The sequence below is a fragment of the Carcharhinus amblyrhynchos genome, chromosome 8 (genome assembly GCF_965287045.1).
Source record: "Carcharhinus amblyrhynchos chromosome 8, sCarAmb.v2.hapA, whole genome shotgun sequence".
Lineage (NCBI taxonomy): Eukaryota > Metazoa > Chordata > Chondrichthyes > Carcharhiniformes > Carcharhinidae > Carcharhinus > Carcharhinus amblyrhynchos.
In genome coordinates this window covers 91,409,368-91,430,787 of record NC_137331.1, presented here as the reverse complement: position 1 = coordinate 91,430,787, position 21,420 = coordinate 91,409,368, and the positions used below count along the sequence as shown (strand labels likewise).

General features: G+C 42.1%; 1 protein-coding gene and 1 pseudogene across 1 annotated transcript in view; one reads left to right on the top strand and one right to left on the bottom strand.

The window, feature by feature from the left end:
• The window catches only part of LOC145346764 (SWI/SNF complex subunit SMARCC1-like), a 174,649-nt gene that overhangs the window by 68,680 nt on the left and 84,549 nt on the right, over positions 1 to 21,420 (top strand). The window contains exons 15-19 of the mRNA XM_080194463.1: positions 1,971 to 2,042; positions 4,765 to 4,878; positions 9,466 to 9,619; positions 10,688 to 10,804; positions 14,320 to 14,379. Coding sequence (XP_080050589.1) covers positions 1,971 to 2,042; positions 4,765 to 4,878; positions 9,466 to 9,619; positions 10,688 to 10,804; positions 14,320 to 14,379 — 517 coding nt within the window. The remainder of the gene's footprint in view (positions 1 to 1,970; positions 2,043 to 4,764; positions 4,879 to 9,465; positions 9,620 to 10,687; positions 10,805 to 14,319; positions 14,380 to 21,420) is intronic.
• Positions 18,045 to 19,310, bottom strand: LOC145346924 (transmembrane 7 superfamily member 3 pseudogene; annotated as a pseudogene).

The following is a 21,420-nucleotide window of genomic DNA, read 5'->3' as shown; positions in this document are numbered from 1 at the left end:
ATTTGTTGGTTGCTGTGATATTTTGTATTTCAGGCAGATTCCACATCATTAGCTGTTGACTGCTTGCGCAACTTGATCAATAAATTGTGATCTTTACTTGTTGTCTCTTTTGCCTGTGCCATTCTGTAATGGCTGTACACTTGGCTGAATGGAGCCTTGAACATAATTAAAAATCACAGGAATGTTAGCGGGGAAGGTTGGACACCCAGCTATAGGACGATATAAGACAGATACAAAAAAACTTGCTGAAAGATGGAGATTTTAAAGGAAAAGGAGGGAGATTTGGAGAACTTTATAGAGGAAACTTCTGAGATTAGGGCCAAGACGCTTGAAGGTACAGCCACAAATAATGGAAGAATTAAATCAGGAATGCGCAAGCGACCAAAATTGGATGAGTACAGATATTTTGGGGGTTATGAGTTGGAGGATATTTCTTAGGGAGTTGTAAAGCTGCAGAGGTGAAAACATGGATGAAAGATTTAAAATTGAGGGGTCGCTTGACCATTGGTATTGTAGGTCAGAGTGTGTGGGTGTGATTTCGGGAGCGGAATTAATGTCCTTCAGTGGTTGCTAACTTAAAACTTTTGGCAGAAGTTAGTTGAACTTGGCAATGTTCGTGAGGTGAACTAGTATTTCATGGGGTGCAGTGATCAACATGGGTTACTGGCTGGGAGAAGTTGTTTAATTCATGTATCTGTAATTCGATGCTTCACGTAATCCTTTTTACTGTGTTTGACCAGGACTTTTATACTTGCAGTGTGTTATGTAGATTGTGATGTAGAGATGCTGGCGTTGGACTGGGGTAAACACAATAAGAAGTCTCAACACCAAGTTGAAGTCCAACCAGTTCTTCCACACACCTGACGAAGGAACACTGTTTCCGAAAGCTTCAAATAAACTGGTTGAACTTTAATCTAGTGTTGTGAGACTTATTATGCAGATTAGACAGAGAACTAAACAAAACATCAGGTTGTGGCATAAAATTAGTTGATCCACTCAATTCTGACTCCCAAAAAAATCAAGGAAAATTGAAGATGTGTACCAGTTCGTAACCATGTACACTGCCCTTGCTGGTTGATTGATGCCATTACGAGTGTGACTGTGAGCAAGACTCTTTCTCCCCTCCTATCGAAGAATTGTGTATTCCAAAACAAACAACAGATCCCAGTAAGCTCCATCAAGTCCTCCCTCAACCTTTTGCTGTTTCAAGGAAAACAGCTGCAGTCTCTCCCCAGAGCTCAGACCCTCCAGCCAGGTAATATCGTGCCCACCCCACCACCCCCCCCCCCCCCACCCCAATCATTAATGTACATCGCAAGAGCCCTAGCACTGAGCCATATGGAACCCCACTAGAAATACATTTCCAGTCACATAAACAACTCTCCGCTTCCTGCCTCTCGGTCAATTTTCTCAAAAGCTGTGCCGAAGTTCATATAGACAACATCAAATGCATTACCCTCATCAATACTTCTGGTTACCTCCTCAAAGAATTTGATTGAATTTGTCAAACACGGCCTTTGCTTGGCAAATCCGTGTTGATTTTCCCTGATTAATCCATCTCTGTGCCAAGTGCAGATGTATTATGTCCCGCAGAATTCTTTTGAGTTACCACTGAGGTAGAATGACTGGCCTGTTGGCTCATGTGAGTTTTTTCTGTTTAAAATTTATTGCAAGCTATTTTAAAACCTCATTAATGTTTTGATGTGTGGAGGGAGTTATTGTCAGATGTGGGCCTTTAGAAGATTTATAAATATGGTTTGGTACGTCACCAAAAGATTGAAATGAAAAGGGTAAAATGCAGTTTTATCAAAAAGTAACAGTGTTTCTCATTTTTCTTCCGAGAACTTCAGAGACTTAAAATCATAGGCACCAAGAAAAATGTTAAGGACTGGGTGTGGGGTTCTTCATTTCTGATCTTCCAAATTTAAAACTAAAATTGTCTTAATTAGTTGCATTTCCCTGTCTTGTAGTATCCATGAGATTGAACGTCGTGCCTTGCCAGAATTCTTCAATGGGAAAAATAAGTCCAAAAGCCCAGAAATGTAAGTGTGCTTGATAAATCTATTTTCCCATATTCTCTCATCCCCAAGCTGAAAATGCATTTTCTCAGTTTTGACTGTTGTTCTGAGTTTGAAAACTGTTACCAAGTGTCATTATTTCAAGATTGATCACCATTTCATTGTATAGGCTATTGTTCACTGCCATATGCTTCAGTTGGATGAAGCTGTTTGCTGAGTATTAGTTATGGGAACCTGTTTGACTTTTATTAATTGTCTTATAACTGTCTTCATTTCCTTTGAATTTAATTCATTCATTGCAGTTTGGAACTTTTGATTTTGAGGCTTTGCCAATCTGGAAGAGTTCTCATAAGAAGTTTTCTTGTCAGTCAGCTAGGGTTGGAATCTTGCTTTCTCTGATGCTGTTCCTTGGTCATTCAAAAGGAACTCTTCAAAATGCAGGTCATGAAAATATTACAAAACTTGCTCTAACTTATAAATCAAAGAAAGGGTTTAGTAAAGAAACATAATTATTCCAAACTTGGGGCCTCGCCCTGGGCCACTCCAAGCTCACCACAATTCTACATAGTTTCTTTATAGTGAATCAGCTGGTCAGCTGACTATTACATCACACTATAACTGGTTCCATAGTTTACTGGGTCAGCTGACCCTTACATCTTTTAGCCATTGGTCACATTACATCCAGTACAAAGTTGTCACTGGTTACTTTCTAACATTTCTCACTGATGGTTCAGCACATGCAGCAATAGCCCAGTGCTGATGTAGTTAAACGTGTATACACAGAGGCATTGTTTGTGTGTACATGTAGAAATTTAGATGTTTAGGCTTCATTCAGTGACACAATTTTCCAAAGGCTGTAACAGTGTTCTACCACTGTATTGCTATCAATCCACTCCAACAACATGATGTTTAAATTGCAACTTGCCCTCTTTGTGCTTTAGTCCAAGTTCACTATGCTGACTGCATTATTTTAACTGCACTCTTACACAAGGATTGCAGATTTTGTTAAGGGGAACCTTTAGTTCAATCACTTTGTAACCTGTATTATTGTATTTATCTGGTAGGTGCTGTGCAGTGAGATAGTCATGGTCTCTGAATTTGTCTTTCTAGATATAACATTTACTCTCCAATTACTTTGTGAAGTATCTCAATAGGAAGATTCAATCCATGTTGAAGGGGATTTTGTAATGGAATGAAACAAATTAGATTACAGTTGCATAAGTGACTGTATATAAATTTTATTTGCTCACCCAGGAGTCCTGATTTAATTCAGTTTCGGTTTAAAATCAGCATCGAATCAACACTGGATAAAGCACATCCAACATTGCTTAGGAAGGCAAATAGCATGTTGGTTTTTGTTGCAAGGTGACTGGGGTAGCCAGCAGGAGGTTTGCTTGCCCATGCTGGACCTGATGCCCTGAAACTTCATGGGGTGCAGAGTCAAAGTTGAAGATTCTCAGGGCAATTCCCTCCCAGCTATTTATCACAGTGCTGCCACGTATGGTGGGTTTGGGATGTTGTGGGTAAGGCTTGATTCTTTAAGAATGACATTACCAGGCTGTTGCATGACTAGTCTATGGGACCATTCTCCCAATTTTGCACAAATCCCAAAATATTAAGGAGGATTTTGCAGAGTCAACAGGGCTTGGTTTGCCACTTTTATTCAGGTACCTAGGTCAGTGTAGGGTTATCCAGTTGCATTCCTCTTTGTGAATTTTGTTTTATAAAATTGCATGCTTGATAATCAGAAGGTCCCAAACTGAACTTCAAGACTGTCAACTAATTCTGATTCCAAGAACTTGTTTAAATGCTGTTGGGGAATGGACAAAAAACTTGGGTGTGGTTCTCCCCAAAAATTCTAAATGTCAAATTTGCATGAAAACTGGATTAAATAGCACTTTTTTTTAGTGGGAGTTCAGAGAAGAATCTCGCACAGCCTGTGCATTGCTGAGTGCACAGGTACCGCACCGCCCCCCCCCCCCCCCCCCCCACCGTAAGCTTGCCCTGCCTGCCTGCCTCCCTCCCTCCCTGTATTTGTGACCTGTATGCAGAGTGGCAGTGAGATTGCCCCAATGGCATGCCTGGTGGGCAATGCCAAGGTGCCCTCTGGGCATTGGCATTTGGCCTCTTGGGCTGTGCTGGGGGCTCAGGTTGGCACTGCCAAGATGCCAATGCCCAGGGGGCATTCCCCAGCACGCAACCCTCTGGGGGAGTCCTGATTGCACCCCCCCCCCCCTAAACCCCCCTTCACTCCATTGGGGTCAAGCAGCCAGCCTCCTGTTGGTGGGGATCTAGTGTCAATCCTGGTGGGTAGGGAGGGTCTAACAAGCCCAGAGACTTGAGTCCTGGGCCCGCAAATTATATTTGAATTATATTAAAATGATGTCTTGAATACATTAGACAGCTCGTGCCTGTTTTTGGCGCAGAGCTGACTGCGCCAGAAATCCAGTGCTGGGAGACACTTGGGGCCAGACGCCAGTGTGTTTTGCTTTAATCTGGCCCTGCTGAAATCTCCCAGCTCGCTGTGCTAAATAATTAGCGTGGCGGGATAGGAGATTTCCCCAACTGTGTCTTGGCGGGCAGTGTTTGCCTTTTCTCTATTTGGGGCATGATTCTTTAACTAGGTTTATAGCCGCTGAACATCCTATGTGATGTGATAACCTGACCAGGGAACCTTTATGTTTATCTCATGAAATGCAGGATCTGTCAGTTCATTTTGTTTCCCCCTGTGTTTATGCACCAACAGATATTTGGCATACCGAAACTTTATGATTGACACTTATCGGTTAAATCCTCAGGAATATCTAACCAGTACATCTTGTCGCAGAAATTTAACTGGTGACGTTTGTGCGGTAATGAGGTAAGGACAATGCATTTCATGGAGGAGAGCAGACATCCTTTCATTTGAAAGCTTCCAACAATGAGCAATTGAAGATGTTTACTGTGTTGTTTAAACTGCCCTTGCTCAGCCTGAAAGAGACTCTTGACTATGTTCAACCATTGTGTAGTTTGTTTTCGATTGTGAGTTGATGTTCAAGATTGGTGCTGTTGTGCAGCAAAATGAACAGTTAATCCTATTATCAACAGATGCTGTCCTTTGGATGAATCGTTGATGTCACATCAACTGCTTAGGTGGATATTAATTCCACAATAGAAAGCAGGTCTTATTTCATCTGAACCAATCTAATCTAAATTGTGTGAGAAGAGGGTGAATTGTGGAGTAGCAGGTGGTCTATTAGGTCATTCAATTTGTTTAAATCATCGATGATCTGGACCTCAAATTCCATAAACTGATCTTTGTTCCATAGGGAAGCATTTTATATTCACTCAGCATTCTAATCACCATGTTGTAGTATATCTTTGCGTAGTGCCTCAATGTTGGTATTCAATTGGGATATAATTGTTACTCCACTGTGAAAACAGAAACTTGTTTTCTGTCAAATGTGGAAGATCTGTGGTGCTGTTGTAAGATCCTTGTTGAAGGAAACCTAATTCTGCCCCTCACTTGCTCACGCATCTTCCCCATTTCTCTTGTTTGTGTGACAACAATTGAGTTTAATGTGGTTTAATCGGTTTTTGGAGGATTGGTGGTGGGGACAGACATGATGAACATAGTATATTTGGTAATTAAATTGCGGAAAGATGTTGGCTATGTTCAGCCTTCGAGGACAAAGACGTTTGCTTTGTTGATACCCAGCACTTGACATCAGCAACCACCCAATTCTCTGGCAGAATTATAGGGCTGAACTACATCACAGTACGTCACATGAAGAATTTAGAATGTAGCAACCTACAAATTAGTGCAATATCTCAAAGGCAAAATACTGTGTTTGTTTGAATCTGAAACAAAAACACAAAATGTTGGACAATCTCAGCAGGTCTGACAGCACCTGTGGAAAGAGAATAGCGCCAAATGGTCACCATGACTCAAACCGTGGACTCCATTTTCTCTTCACAGATGCTGAGATTTTCATGCGTTTTCTGTTTTTGTTAGTGCAATATCAGTTCGTCATGGTGGTAGAATCATTATGACGGAGGAAATACCATTAAGGTTTTCTGTTGAGCACTCTGGTCAGTCCCATTCTGCTGCTCTGTAAATTGAATTCCAAGTACCCATTCAGCTTGCATTTGTTATCATTGTCTCTGCTTTCACCCCTCTTAAGGTCAGCACCACTAGCTACATTTTTTCTTTAAAAAGAGTTCTTCCTCACATCTCTTGTGTATCTTGTTCGAACATTAAACTCATGTCTCCCAGTCCTTATAGATCATTAAATTGGAATAGCTTTGCTTTACCCATATTGTCTAAACCTGTCATTTTCTGCACCACTATCAGATCTCCTCTCAACCTTCTTTGTACTGAGGACAATATCCAGCATCCCATTCTATTCATGTAACTAACATTCCTCTTCCCCAGAACTATTCTGGTAAATCTCTTTTACATCCTCATGGAGTTTCATATCCTTCCTAAAATGGGTTGAGCAGAACTGGACATAATAATCTTGGCGAAGCCTAACCAAAGCTTGAAGTTCAACATAACTTCCCTGTGTCTGTTTAGGTAGTCCAAGGTCCCATAGGCTTTGCAAACTACTGTTTTGATGTGCCCTGTCACTTTCAAATATCTGGCAAATTAATACCCAGGTTCCTGTGTCTTGGCACATGATTGAGATATTTTGCCTCTCCCTAAATTTTCTGTCAAAGTGTATCAGCTCATAAGAACATAAGAAATAGGAGCAGGAGTAGGCCATCTAGCCCTTCGAGCCTGCCCCGCCATTCAATAAGATCATGGCTGATCTGTTGTAGCTCAGTTCCACTTTCCCGCCCTCTCCCCATAACCCTTAATCCCCTCTCTTATCAAGAACCCATCAACCCGCTTCTTAAAAATATTTAGCGAGGCAGCCTCCACCACTTCAACGGGCAGAGAATTCCAGAGATTCACCACCCTTTGAGTGAAGAAGTTCCTCCTCAACTCCGTTCTAAACCGCCTCCCCTTTATCTTGAGGCTGTGCCCCCTAGTCCTACTGTCTTTTTTGAGCGGGAAGAGTCTCTCCACCTCTATCCTATCCATCCCATTCATCATCTTATACATCTCAATGAGATCTCCCCTCATTCTTCTAAACTCTAACGAGTACAAGCCTAGTTTATTCAGCCTCTCCTCATAGCTCAATCCCCTCAACTCCGGTATCAGCCTAGTAAACCTCCTCTGCACTCCCTCCAGGGCCAAAATATCCTTGCGCAGGTGCGGCGCCCAAAACTGCACACAGTACTCCAGCTGCGGCCTCACCAATGCCCTATACAGCTGCAGCAAGACCTCCCTACTTTTATATTCAATCCCCCTCGCTATGAAGGCCAGCATCCCATTCGCCTTCCTGACCACCTGCTGCACCTGCAAGCTGGGTTTTTGCGACTCATGCACAAGGACCCCGAGGTCCCTCTGCACCGTCGCCTGCTGCAGTTTTTCGCCACGTAAGTAATAGTCCTTCCTACCAAAGTGGACCACCTCACACTTGCCAACATTAAATTCCATTTGCCATTTCCTGGCCCATTCGCCCAGCCTATCTAGATCCTTCTGCAGACTCTCCACACCCTCCGCACAATTTGCCTTTCCCCCAATCTTGGTGTCATCAGCAAATTTCGACACCCTGCACTCGGTTCCCTCCTCCAGATCATCTATATAAATGGTAACCTTTCTCTAAGCTCACCTTTCTCTAAGATTCCATATGCCAATTCTTTTGTCCTCTGCTTTTTCCACACACTCCCTCGCTACTTGAATCCCTGCACTCTGTTTAGCAGCTAGAACATCCCGTATATTGAATCTGATCCTTCTGGCTAGGAGGTCTTTCCTATTTGGTCACCATGCTTATCCTGCCCAGTGGTCATGGGAATGGTTGGAAAGGGTCTGCCTGAGCAGCTGGACTTATGGGTGAGATTATAGTTGTCGTCTATGAGGGCTGCACTGTTGGCCTTTAAAGATTCTCTGCTCTTCCAAGTGTCTGCAGTTTTGAAATTGCTGTGACAATATCAGTTTGTACAATGCCTCATAGGTGTGTGGGATTTTTAAAGACCATGCCCATTTGCTTTTCCAGTGCTGGTGTCTTCACAGGATGAAATAGGCTCAGGCTCAGGCTCAGGCTCAGGTAGGTGAATCTGTTTGAAGGCAATGGCACAAAACTTTCAGCAAAGTCTACGTAGGTGGGGACAATTGTCCAGCCTAGCCAAAGCTCCTGTGGCCTGCTAGTCAAATGTTAAGATGTGGAGATGCCGGCATTGGACTGGGGTAAACACAGTAAGAAGCCTGACAACACTAGGTTTAAGTCCAACCGATTTATTTGATAGTAAACTCTCAAGCTTTTGGGGTTTGCCCCTTGGTCAGGTGAATGGAAAGTTCTCCATTCACCTGATGAAGGGGCAAACCCCAAAAGCTTGCGAGTTTACTATCAAATAAATCGGTTGGACTTAAACCTGGTGTTGTCAGACTTCTTACTGAGTCAAATGTTGAAGCAGCAGACAGGCTTGCAACTCCGAAAGCAATACCAACTTGTTCAAAAAGCCAGAGTCTTGGGTCAGTGTGAAGGTGTGCAGGTTCGAATCATAGAATCACGACAGTGCAGAAAGAAGCCATTCAGCCTATCAAGTCTGCACTGACTCTCTGGGAGACCATCTCATCAGGCTTATCCCCTGCCCTCTCCCTGTGACCCCATGCATTTAGCTGCTAACAACCCCTTTAACCTACACATCTTAGGATACTAAGGGGCAACTTAGCGTGGCCAATCCACCTAATCACATCTTTGGACTGAGAAAACCAGAGCACCTGGAGGAAAACCACACAGACACGGGAACAATGTGCTGATGAAGTTGCTAAATGCACAGGGTTACAAGAATATAACAAGGATAAAAGATTCTTTTGGAGAACTTGCAGTGCAATTGCAGACTTGATGGCTGACTTCTGCACTGATTCTATGGTTTTTGCCTCTCCACAAGGGTCTTCAACAAAGGATGTTTATCCTATGTCTGGCAATTGACTTTGTGTTCCAGGCTGACAACATCTCAGTCATTATGGGTTGAAAAAAATGCTGTTTGGTTAAGGGCCTGGTTTTTGGCCAAGTAAATTGTCACCAGCGATGCAGGTGTTTTACCTGGTTGGGGAGCCCAGAACCAGCGGAGACAATTTCAAAATAAGGAGGAGGCCACTATGAGCCAGGTGAGAATTTATTTTTTTCTTGTGAAAGTTGTGAATCTTTGGGATTCTCTACCCAGAGGTGGTGGAAGCTCAATCATGGAGTATGTTTAAAACAGAGATTGGCATATTGAAATTTGTCAATGATCGAAACGGATATGTGGGTAGTATTGGGGGGGTGGATGGTGGGTGAGGGGTGGAAAGCATTAAAGTGGATGATCAGATTATGTGCTGTGATATTTTACTGTGCACACTTATGTATATTACTTTTAGAGTTCACGCATTTCTGGAACAGTGGGGCCTTGTGAATTACCAAGTAGATGCCGACAGCCGACCTCTGCCCATGGGTCCTCCCCCGACCCCTCACTTCAATGTTCTTGCAGATACTCCTTCAGGCTTGGTACCGGTTCATCTCAGGACTCCTCAAGTAAGACATGAGAAATCAACTGTTGGTCTTCTCTTCCCTCTTTTTCCTGTGGTGCCCCACACCCTTACCTGGACTCATAATGTAACCTGCTTGTGGAAAGGGGTGGGGGAGGGTGCAGCAGTGTACAAGATTATTTACTAATTAATTTGGGAACTGGGTAGCATGGTTTTTCTTTCCTGAAGGCATTGTTGAAATAGGTTCTCGTAACCTGCATTCATTTAAGTGGTTTCCTGTTGCGTTTAAACACAGAAAATATTGGAACTGCACAGCAGTTGCTCATTACCATCTGACTAGAGAAAAGATGGGCTGCAATTTGAATAGATCAGCAATACCTTTCTGTGGAATTACATTTTTGTATTTTTGCCATGCAGTTTGCCTTCAATGATTTCAGTTACTGGGATGAAGGTTTTGACTTCTGAGGGGAAAGTTGAGCAGGTTGGACTTGTACTCAGGAGTTTATAAGAGTGAGAGGTGATCTTACTGAAACACAGTATCCTGAGGCCACTTGAAAGGGTGGGTGCTGAGAAGAGGTTTCCCTTTTGTCAGGGAACCTATTGCCGAGAAGAACTGTTTCAAAATGAAGGATTTTCTGTTTAAGACCTATATAAAAAGGAATTTGTCTTTGGAATTCATCTTCACAGAGTAGTGGAGGCTGGGTCATTGAATGGATTCAAGGCAGGGTTGATCAGATTTCGATCAAAAAGGAGTTTAGGTTATTGGAGACAGGCAGTAAAATGGAGTTAAAGCCATAATACATCAGCCATGACCTTAACAAATGGCAGAGCAGTTTCAATGGGCTGGTTTCCCCCTCTTCCTTGACCTTATTTTGGTTTTGTGAATGCGAAGCTAGTTTTTCTCCATTTGAATTATGCCTCACTAACATTTTTTCCAATCTTTGCTTCATATTCTGATGCCTGTTTCTTATCTGCAATTGATTGTGTGGGGTATTGATTCAACTAAATGCTTCAGTCGATTTGCCTGAAATCAGCAATTAACTCCTTCAGTTGACTTAATTTTCCAAATTATTGTTTTGTATGATATTCATTTCAATCTCAAAATCTTGTACAGATTCCAGCCTCTCAGCAAATGTTGAACTTCCCAGAAAAACCAAAGGACAAACCAGCAGACCTACAGAACTTTGGCCTGCGTACTGATATGTACACCAAGAAGGGCACCTTAGCAAAAGTAAGTCTTTTATTTTGACTTGAAACAGTCAGGCATTGCATTTTTGAACTTGAGTACTGTATGAGAAATAGTGCTAGAGCCAAAGTCCCTGATAGCTTTTAAAAGACTAAGTGGATAAATGTTTGAGAATTTAAAAGGGTTAGGCGCAGAGGGCAGGAGAATTAAACAAAGTTTATTGCTCTGCAGGTTAATTCCAACAGTTTTAAATAGATACGCAGTAGTCCTATACACTTTGCTATTTTGTAGAATCTAGGTGTCACTATCAAGGTCAATGTTTATTCCCCTGCCCAATTGCTCTTGAGAAGGTGGTGGTGAATCGTGTTATTTAATTCTGGAGTTGATAGGTACCCCACAGTTCTGTTCTGGAGAGCGTTCTAGGATTATCATCCAGTGGTATGTTTCCAACTAAGAATGGTGAGTGACTTGGAGATGAACTTGCTGTTTTTGGTGTTTGGTGTTTGATGTTTGCTGCCCTTAGTCTTGGTAGAGTTGCAGGTGTGAAAGGTGCTGTTGAGGGAGTCTTGGTGAGTAGCTATGATACGTATTGTATACAGTGCACATTGCTGCTACTGTGCCAGTCATGGAGTGAATAAATATTTCTAAGATGGTGGTTAGGGTACTGATCAAGCATAGAACATAGAACATTACAGCGCAGAACAGGCCCTTCGGCCCCCGATGTTGCGCCGACCAGTTAAAAAACAATGACCCACTAACCTAAACCAATCCCTTTTCGTCCATAAACCTATCCACGGATCTCTTAAACGCCCCCAAACTAGGCGCATTTACAACTGCAGCAGGCAGGGCATTCCAATCCCTCACCACCCTCTGGGTAAAGAGCCTACCCCTGACATCCGTCCTACAACTACCCCCCCTTACCCCCCCAGGCTGCTTTTTCCTGGAAGTTGTTTAGTTTCTTGTTTTTGATGCTGCACGCATCTCAGCAAATGGAGTATTACAGCACACTCCTAATTTGTGCCTTGCATTGGTTGAGATTGAAGGTTTGTAAGGTGCTAATGAGGAAGCCTTGGTGAGTAGCTACAGTGCATATTGTAAATGGTATGCATCGCTGCCACTGAATGCCAGTCATGGAGTGACTTGAAGGTGGCGGACAATATATTACTTACCAAGATTCCCTCACTGGCACCTTTTCAAGGCTGTAACACCCTGAGGATATTGATAGTGGGCGATTTTGCAATGATAATGCCATTGAATGTCAATGGGAGATGATTAGCCTCCCTCTCTCTCTCGATGGTCATTGTCTAGTAGTTGTGTGGTATGCCACTTGCCGCTTATCAGTCTAAGCCTGAATGTTGTTTGGGTCTTCCTGCATGCAGCCATGAGCACTAATCATCAAAGAGCTTCCCCACCTCTGATCTTTATGGTGGAGGGAAGGTCATTGATGCAGTTGAAGATAGTTGAGCCGAGCATGCTGCCTCGCAGTGATGTCCTGGGACTGAGGTGACTGGTCTTAAATGACCACAACCTTTGTGGTAGCAATGTCTCCAAAGAGTGGAGATATTTCCCTCAGCTGCCTTAAATTTTGTTGTGCGTGAAGGGCAGTCACCCTCCCCTCACTTCTGAGATTCAGCACTCTGCCCATGTTTGAATTAAGACTGTAACAACATCTGGAGCCAAGTGTCCCTGGTGAACCTAAACCTAGCATTGAAGAGCAGGTTCATGATTAAGTGCTGCTTGATAACGCTGTTGCCCACTACTTCCATTACCAGGCTGATGATTGAGAGCATTCTGATGCAATGGTAAATGGCCACAATGGATTTCTCCTCCCTTTTTGTGGGCAGGATGTGCCTGGGCGATTTTTCATATTGTTAGGTAGATGCCAGCATTGTAGTTGTATTGGAACGACTTTGCTAGAGATCTGGATAGTTTTTGAGCACAAGTTATCAATAGTACAGTCAAGATATGATCAGGGCCTGTATACTTGGCAGGATCCAGTGCCATCAGCCATTTCTTGATACCATGTGTAGTGAATCAAATTGGCTGAAGACTGGTAGCTCAAGAGGAGATTGGGTTGGGTCATCCAATTTGCACTTCAGGCTCAAGATGGTTGCAAATGCCTTCAGTATTGTCTTTTGCTTTGGCTTGCTGGTCTCCCCAGTTGTTGAGGGTAGGGATGTTTGTGGAGTGACCGCCTCCAGTTAGTTTAATTGATCACCACCACTCCTGACTGGATGTGACAGCAGTACAAAACTTTGATCTGATCTGTTCATAATGGGGCTGATAGCTCTGGAGCAATTTTTCAAGTTAGTCTACCAGCAGTGGTGATACTCTGTCCATAAATTCCAAATAATCCTGTGTTCTTTGCCCACTATGATTGCCCTTACTCTTGGTGAATCTGGTTTGAAGCATTCTACAGTTATGGGACAGGAGCTCAACTGATCATTGCTTTAACTTTGTACATTTGGCATCAAATTTTAAATTTGATTCGCTTGACAAAAGATTGGGGGTTGTTCATCCACCAATCAACATAATCAATTTTTAAAATTGATGAATATAATTAGAGACCAGAGACACATTCATTGTTGTAGTAAAAATTTCAAAACCACACAGTGAATCAGGCTGCATTATGCCAAGTTGGATTTAATATATAACAAAAACAAAATATTGCAGGTGCTGGAAATCTGAAATAAAAATAGAAAAATCTGGAAATACTTAATTGTTCTGGCAGTATTTGTGGAGAGAGAAGGAGTTATAGGTCAGTGACTTTCCATCAGAATGGACAAGATTAAGAACATAAGAACATAAGAAATTAGACATGTAATGACACCTTGAACAGTGAAAAGGGAGGGTAGGAAAAAGAACAAAAGGGAAGATCTTTGATAGAGTGGAGGGCAGGAGAATTTCACTGATAAGAGTTTCATGTTGCAAGGCCAAATGGTGCAATCAAAGGAAGAAACTATGTCTAAAAGAAGTATGAATGATGGGAGCCTGAATAGCTCTGTAAAGGTAAGGAAATAGTAGACAAAGTGAGTGGGGATAGAAATCCAAGTGAAACAAAATGGGGCAGAAATTCTGATGTAAAACATGTTATTTCAAATCAATCAGGTAAAATTGATCTCATTGTTAGGAAACTATTGCAGTGCAGCACTTGCCCTGAGATAGTTGATGCAATAAACCAATTCAAGCTTGTTCCACCATCAGTGTTTCGGGGTTACTTCCTGCCTTTCTTATTTCTGTTCTGTTAACCTTTTGGAAAAATGGCTGCACTCATTGTATGGGAACAGGTTCTGGATAGGCTTTGAATTTCTCCAGAGCTAAATTCCACTGATGTTCTCAGTTCTTCTTTGAAGCATGGTCATTTGGACAAGCAGAGGAAGGATGCTGACCCCTGCAAGAGTGTATGCCAGTCAGAGTTTGTGCTTTGGATGGAAAAAGGTTTGTGGCGTGGGTAGTGTGAAAACTCTGCAAAATATTAAAAACTGGGATTTAATAGCGTTTGTTCAAATAACTTCTTATTTTGAGTGTTTCTGTTTCTCTGCTGTGTCTCTGTCTTGCAGCAAAGTAAGGCCAGTGCAGCCAGGGACTGGACAGATCAGGAAACTCTGCTGCTCCTGGAGGTGAGTGTTTCTAATGACTATTACAATGCAGTTTCAGAATACAGCATGGAAATAATTTTTGTTTTATTTTGAAAGCATTGTAAAGAGACAACTGAGTCAAATTGTTTATTGTGCTATTTAATTGTATCTGTTTGGTAACAGAATATGTGCCTCATTAAAGTCCTCTGCAAAGAGGAATGGGTGACAAAATACGTTGCACTGCCAGGCTCCCTGCATGCTCTCAGGCTCTGTTGACCCTCTTTGGTGATTTCCATTCTGATTTTAGTAAACAGAAGGAAAATCTCCTCCACCAGTTTAGAACTGTTCTGGATGTTAAAGTGTGCAGGTGCCTTTGGAAGTATGGAGCTGATGAATCTGTCCAAGAGCTCTTTGAACACAGTCAGAGTATTGTGTGGAATGTTTGACAAACATTATGGAGAGGATGGAAAATTGGCAACTTAAGTTGACTAAGATTTTAAAATCCAAGCCATGCTAGAGAAGTGGTAAAATCTTAGCAGTGCCAGGTTTCAAAAATGCAGATGGTAAAATATTATTTCCATTTTCTAATTGATATCTAATCAGAATGATAGAGGAAATATCCTTCCTGCACAACGCGCATGTCTGTGCTTTTCCAATTCTGACCTCTTATGCATGTGCTGTTTTCTTCACTGTACCATGGGCTATCAAGGCATTTAGCTCTGGAGTTCCCTCCTTAAGCCCCCCTGCCTTTCCATCCCCTTCTTCATGTTGCTCTTTAAGATCTATCTCTTTGACCAAGCTTTCAGTCATCTGTCCTAAATCTCTTTGCCATAACATGTCAAATTTTGTTCAGTCAAAAGCAGCTTGATAAGTTTTAAATTATTAAAGGCACTGCATAAATTTATTTCAATGTGTTTGTAAGTAGTCCACGAAGACTTCTGTGACAATTAGATGACTGCTTTCAAATGAAAAAGTGACGGGTGCAGGGAAAGGGCACAGAGATGGACTTCAGTAGACTGCTTGTGTCACAGGCACTGATATGAAGAGCTGAATGGTTCATTGCACTGTATTTTGTGTTGGAAAAAAATGACATCATGGAATAAAGAGAGCAGTCTAGCTCTTGTCTTTTTGCTTTGGCAAGGGCTGACACTTTTTGTTCATCTGTAGTCTCAAATCTGGTTTCATCCTTGTTGGTCTTTTTACTAAGAGCCAGCTGCTATATACTTTATAACAGGCTGCCTGTGATTTTGCATTCTACTTTCACCATGGCTAGCTGATAAAAATTTGCCGTTTATTTGCTTTAATACCCTTTTGAATTACATTGTGCTGTATCATTCTCTGGAACATTTTAAAACACTTCTGTTGGAACTTACTTGGAGCGTTCCAGTTATGTAGGCAGACTCCACAGCCATTCAGCACCAACAATACGAAGTTAATGGTCAATTGGCGGCACGGAATACTCACTGCAATTTTGAGTATATAATGGTGGAATCATAGAATGGCTACTGTTAGAAAGAAAGCCATTTAGGCCTGTTTTCAGTTTTGGTTTTTTCAAGAGCAGCTCAGCTAGCCTCACTCTGATGCCCTTTCCCATAGCTCTGCAATTTCTTTGCCCAGATCATCAAATTCACTTTCCAAAGCCATGATTGAATCTGCAACTATTTCAGATCCTAACCAGTAGCTATTTAAAGTCTTTCCCTATGCTGCCATTACTTCTTGTGCCAGTCAGCTTAAATCAGTGTCCTCTGGGTCTTGACCTTCCTATTAATCGAAACATCTGTGTCTCCTCTATTGATCTTCTCCTGAAGTGATACAACCACAGCTTCTCCATACTGTCCTTGTGACTGAACTACCTCATTGCTGGAACCATTCTCTTTATTTTTTTTCACACTCTTTATCTTAACTTGCTTTTGAATGTAATGCTCAGAACTGGACAAAATACTCCAGTTGAGGCAGAACTGGTGTTTTCTGAATGTTCATCCTGATGTATTTGCTTTTATACTCTTTATAAAGCTCAGCATCATATATGGCTTATTAACTACCTTCTCAACTTGACCAGCCTACTTCAATGATTTGATTTATGATTGTCACATGCATTAGTATACAGTGAAGTGTGTCAGCGATATGGTCAAGCATACTGCTTATAGAGAAGGAATGGAGAGTGTAGAATGTAGTGTTAAGGTTGTAGGTAGGGTGTAGAGAAAGATCAACTTAATGCGAGGTAGGTTCATTCAAAAGTCTGGCAGCAGCAGGGAAGAAGCTGTTCTTGAGTTGGTTGATAGATGACCTTGGACTTTTGTATCTTTTTCCCGAAGGACGAAGGTGAAAGAGACAACGTCCTGGGTGCGTGGGGTCCGTAATTATGCTGGCTGCTTTGCTGAGGCAGCCAGAAGTTAGGCAGAATCAATAAATGGGAGGCTGGTTTGCGTGATGGATGGGGCTATGTTCACAACCTTTTGTAGTTCCTTGCAGTGTTGGACAGAGCAGGAGTCATACCAAGCTGTGATACGACCAGAAAGAATGCTTTCTATGTTGCATCTGTAGAAATTGGTGAGAGTCGTAGCCGACGTGCCAAATTTCCTTAGTCTCCTGAGAAAGTAGAGGTGGTGGGCTTCTTAGCTATAGTGTCAGCCTGGAGGACAAGGACAGGTTGTTGATGATCTGGACACTTAAATATTTGAAGCTCTCGTCCATTTCTACTTCATCCCCATTGATGTAGACAGGGATATTTTCTCCACTATGCTTCCTGAAGCAATACCAAGCTGTGATATAACCAGTGCACATATCTTCCCAGGTTTTTCTGCCCCTTTTGGAATTACATCTTTATTTATCTGTCACATGCTACCAAGATGCATCACTTCACACTTCTCTGCGTCAAACCTCATCTGCCATGTGCCTGCTTACTTCATTAACCAATGTCCTTTTGAGTGTGTTGGTTTCCTCAATTCACAACACTTCCAAGTTCTGTCAACTGCAAATTTTGAAATTATGCTCTGCACACCCAACTGCAAGACATTGACAGAGTAAAAAATACAGTGGTCCCAGTAATGATCCCTTGGAATCCCCACTATATATCTTCTATATGTCTGTCTTACTCTGTCAACTTCATGTCCCTTGTATTCCATAAGTTTCAACTTTACTGACCAGCCTGTTATATGGCACTTTATCAAATGCATTTTGGAAGTCCATGTAGACCTCATTAATTGTCCCCTTCTATTAGCTCAATCAAGTTAGTTAAATCCTATTTGTCTTTTGCAAATCTGTGTTGGCATTCTATAACTAATCCACAAGTTAGTTTTGTTGCAAATTATAGTTTCTAAAAACTTTTCCCACCACCAAGCTTAAACTGACCCTCCTGCACTGCCAATAAAATAAATAGAAGAACATCAACCTGAAATGTTAACTCTGTTTCTCTTCTCCATAGCTGCGGCCTGACTTGCTGAGCATTTACAACCTATTTGATTTCAATTTCAGATTTCCACAATCTGCTGTATTTATCTTTTTTGGTAACATTTCATAATGCGCCAATCCTTTGGCACTACTTTGTAGCAGGGGAGGATTGAAAGGTTAAGGCTCTGCAATTTCCATCCTTTCCTCTACATCTTGACTGGTCTTGGTGATTATCAATTTTAAACAATCTTTTTAATACCTCATCTTCATCAATTTTTAGCTCATTCAGTGTTCAATGGGATTTCAGCAACATCATCTTACAAAAATACAAAATTATGGACTGCTAGAATCACTGCATAGGAACCAACAAATCCACAGGTTGTTATGTTCAGTGGTCGTGGGAAGCTGAAGAATATTAAAGGTACAAGTAAAGTCACACTCGCAAACGCCACCCAGAAAACAGCATCATTACTGAAGACTTTAATGTTCCCCAAGGGTGTGAAGAAAATCAAAGAGGATAGCAAAAATCCCAGCACGAGCCCAACGATCATCATACAGAAAGCAACACTGCCAGATCTCCACCAGCACATCACCAGCAAACTCCCACCGACACATCCTGAGACTGCTACCAGACCCAGAACCACATCGTAATCTATCACAAACAGTCGGACAATTAGAACGAAGGACAGAAATCCCAGGAAAATGAATCCCATAAAGAATAATTCTGTTTTTAGGTATCTATGCCCGAAGAAACAAACAAATAATCCAACCAGCCCAACAGAAACAAAGAATACTTTTGTTGATATTCGTTTCTGTGTGTAGCAATTGTCCAGCTTGTCAGTGAAGCTACAGCCATACATGTGAGCAGGGGTATAAGCTGCTGATGTGTTTGTCTCTGGGTCCTTAACAATAACATTGTAAATCACCCCTTGGCCGGGTATTGATGGTACGGTGACACTGGCCTTGTCTTGTGCACGCAGGCTGAAGAGCTTGATTCCATTTGCTTCCACCTGTTGGACCTCAGCCATCTTTTGAAGGGAGGCAAAGAGGACCTTCTCGTTCATGTCAGTTTCTGGTAGGAAATACTGATAGACGTCATATTGGAGTCGTGATCTGGACCCCTGGCCAGTATAGTCACACGAGGGTGGAACTGCTCCCCTTGCATATCCAACACTGGCTGGTGCAAAACTTATTGTGGCTTCATAGAGGTTGTACTGCAAGTGTACACTTGTATCAGTCAGGTTAGAGTCCAGACTGCATCCACCTGGTACAGGATCTCTCGCATAATATGGGAGAATGACAGATGTTGCAGAGGTGTTTCCAGTCAGTGAGCGTAGATGCCACATTGATGCATTTTCCTCTGGTTTTAGACTTCTCAACAAGCCAGGATCTTGACCACTCATTGATATTCTTCCTGTAGGAACCTTATAAAAGGACAGAAGTGTGCGAATATATTTAGTGTGCACTTGAATAATGATGAACACCACCTCTTCCGGAATGTTCCGCAAAAAGGCATCAAATGTCTTGTTCTCAAATAAGGTTACTACTTGAAATCTTCCAAGTTTAAATTCAATTCGGTCGGGGCCGAACCCCCGAAGTTGGGAATCAAGTAGATAAGGTTGTTAAGAAGGCATACGGTGTCTTGGCGTTTATTGGTAGGGGGATTGAATTTAGGAGTCGCAGCGTCATGATGCAACTGTACACAACTCTGGTGCGGCCGCACTTGGAGTATTGTGTGCAGTTCTGGTCCCCACATTACAGGAAGGATGTAGAGGCTTTGGAGAGGGTGCAGAGGAGGTTTACCAGGATGTTGCCTGGTATGGAGGGGAGATCCTATGAGGAGAGACTGAGAGATTTGGGGTTGTTTTCGCTGGAAAGAAGGCGGCTAAGAGGGGACCTTATTGAAACATATAAGATGATTAGAGGTTTAGACAGGGTAGATAGTGATAGCCTTTCTCCTAGGATGGAGAAAGCTAGCACGAGGGAGCACGACTTTAAATTAAGGGGGGGTAGTTATAGGACTGATGTCAGGGGTAGGTTCTTTACCCAGAGGGTGGTGAGGGACTGGAATGCCCTGCCAGCTGCAGTTGTAAATGTGCCTAGTTTGGGGGCGTTTAAGAGATCTGTGGATAGGTTTATGGACGAAATGGGATTGGTTTAGATTAGTGGGTTAGTGTTTTTTTTAAAAGCTGGTCGGCGCAACATCGTGGGCCGAAGGGCCTGTTCTGCACTGTAATGTTCTATGTTCTATCATCTTCACTGGTAATGACAAATGCAAGCAACAATTTAGTACCTCAACCATACCATCTGTCTGCCCGCATTAATCTCCTTTTTGGTCCCCAGTGGCTCCATCCCTTATGCTTACAGCAGTCTTTTATATTTCCTTGGCTGCCAGTCTCATCTCTTTGCTCCTCTTACTTCCTTTCTCACTACCTTCTGAACATTTTTCAGCCTGGTTGTCACGTAGCTGACTTGTATCTTTTGCACCCATTTCCTGCTTCATTCAATTCTCCATCTCTTTCAACAGCGAGGAAACTTTATTTAACCTATTTTGTCCCTCGTGCTCCAGGCATTCATGATGTCTGTCATGAATTCCCCTGGATATGGGCTGCCTTCTGTTTCAATAAGAATTTTTCTGTGAAATGGAAATTTGAAGTAAATGTTTAAAATGCAGTTCTGCGCAAAATACAACTTGAGTGCACTAGGCATGCAGTATTTAACGAGAACAAGTTATGCAGCTCAATAAACAATGATGTGGCCTTTTGCACCTCCATTTATTCTAATATGAATTCTCTATCTCATATCAGAAGAAAAATCTGATCAATGTTCAATCATTATTGGATTAAGTAGCAATACTGAGATTTAAAATGATTTTGGTTAAGACAATTATATGAGAACTGTTTTATTTGCAGTTTGATATTTTGAGGCTTCATGGAGTGCCTAATGATCTTTTAATATGGCAGCATTATAGCCAACATGTTCTGTTAGACCGATTTTCTATTGTTCGTAGTGACTGGTTTGGAAAGCTGTGTTTAAATGAATGCATGAACAGGTTCAGCTAATGACACAGCTGAGCAGCACCATACAAGGTCGCAAATTTAACCCTGGCCTCAGCTAGAATGACATTTGTGGGCAGTGGCCAGTTTCTGCATGGAGAAGAAATTGACCGGAGTTCCCACATTTAATTGCAACCCAGTAAATGTGGGAGAGTTGCAGGTTTCTGAACGGTGGCATTGTCTTGTTTGACTCAACCCCTTGCACAGTCATAAAGATGCACATGTTGTTTGTTGTGGGTCATTCTTCCCTGTGCGGTTTCACGCTGCAAGATGCATGCTGAGGGAAGAAATTTTACTGGATGATATAGTTAATTTAACCATAGTCACAGCCTTGGGTGATGTCATTGGAAGGGGTGAAAAAAATCTAGGCAAACCAGGTGACCCAAGTTTTTCAGCTTTTGGTTTCATTTTGGCTGCAGTGTTCGAGGCAGTTGTAGAAGCAAGCTAGAAAAATCTTTTTTTTCTTTTTCTCTCTCTCTTGCTTTGGAAATTTTACTAGCTGGATGAAAGGCTTATTACCTTGCTGCAGAATCTGTGTTTTGGGGAGTTGACCTGACTACAAATTGTTGAGTTTTCAAGATCATTTGAAATCAGCATTCAACCTAGACAACTACATAAGAACATAAGAAATAGGAGC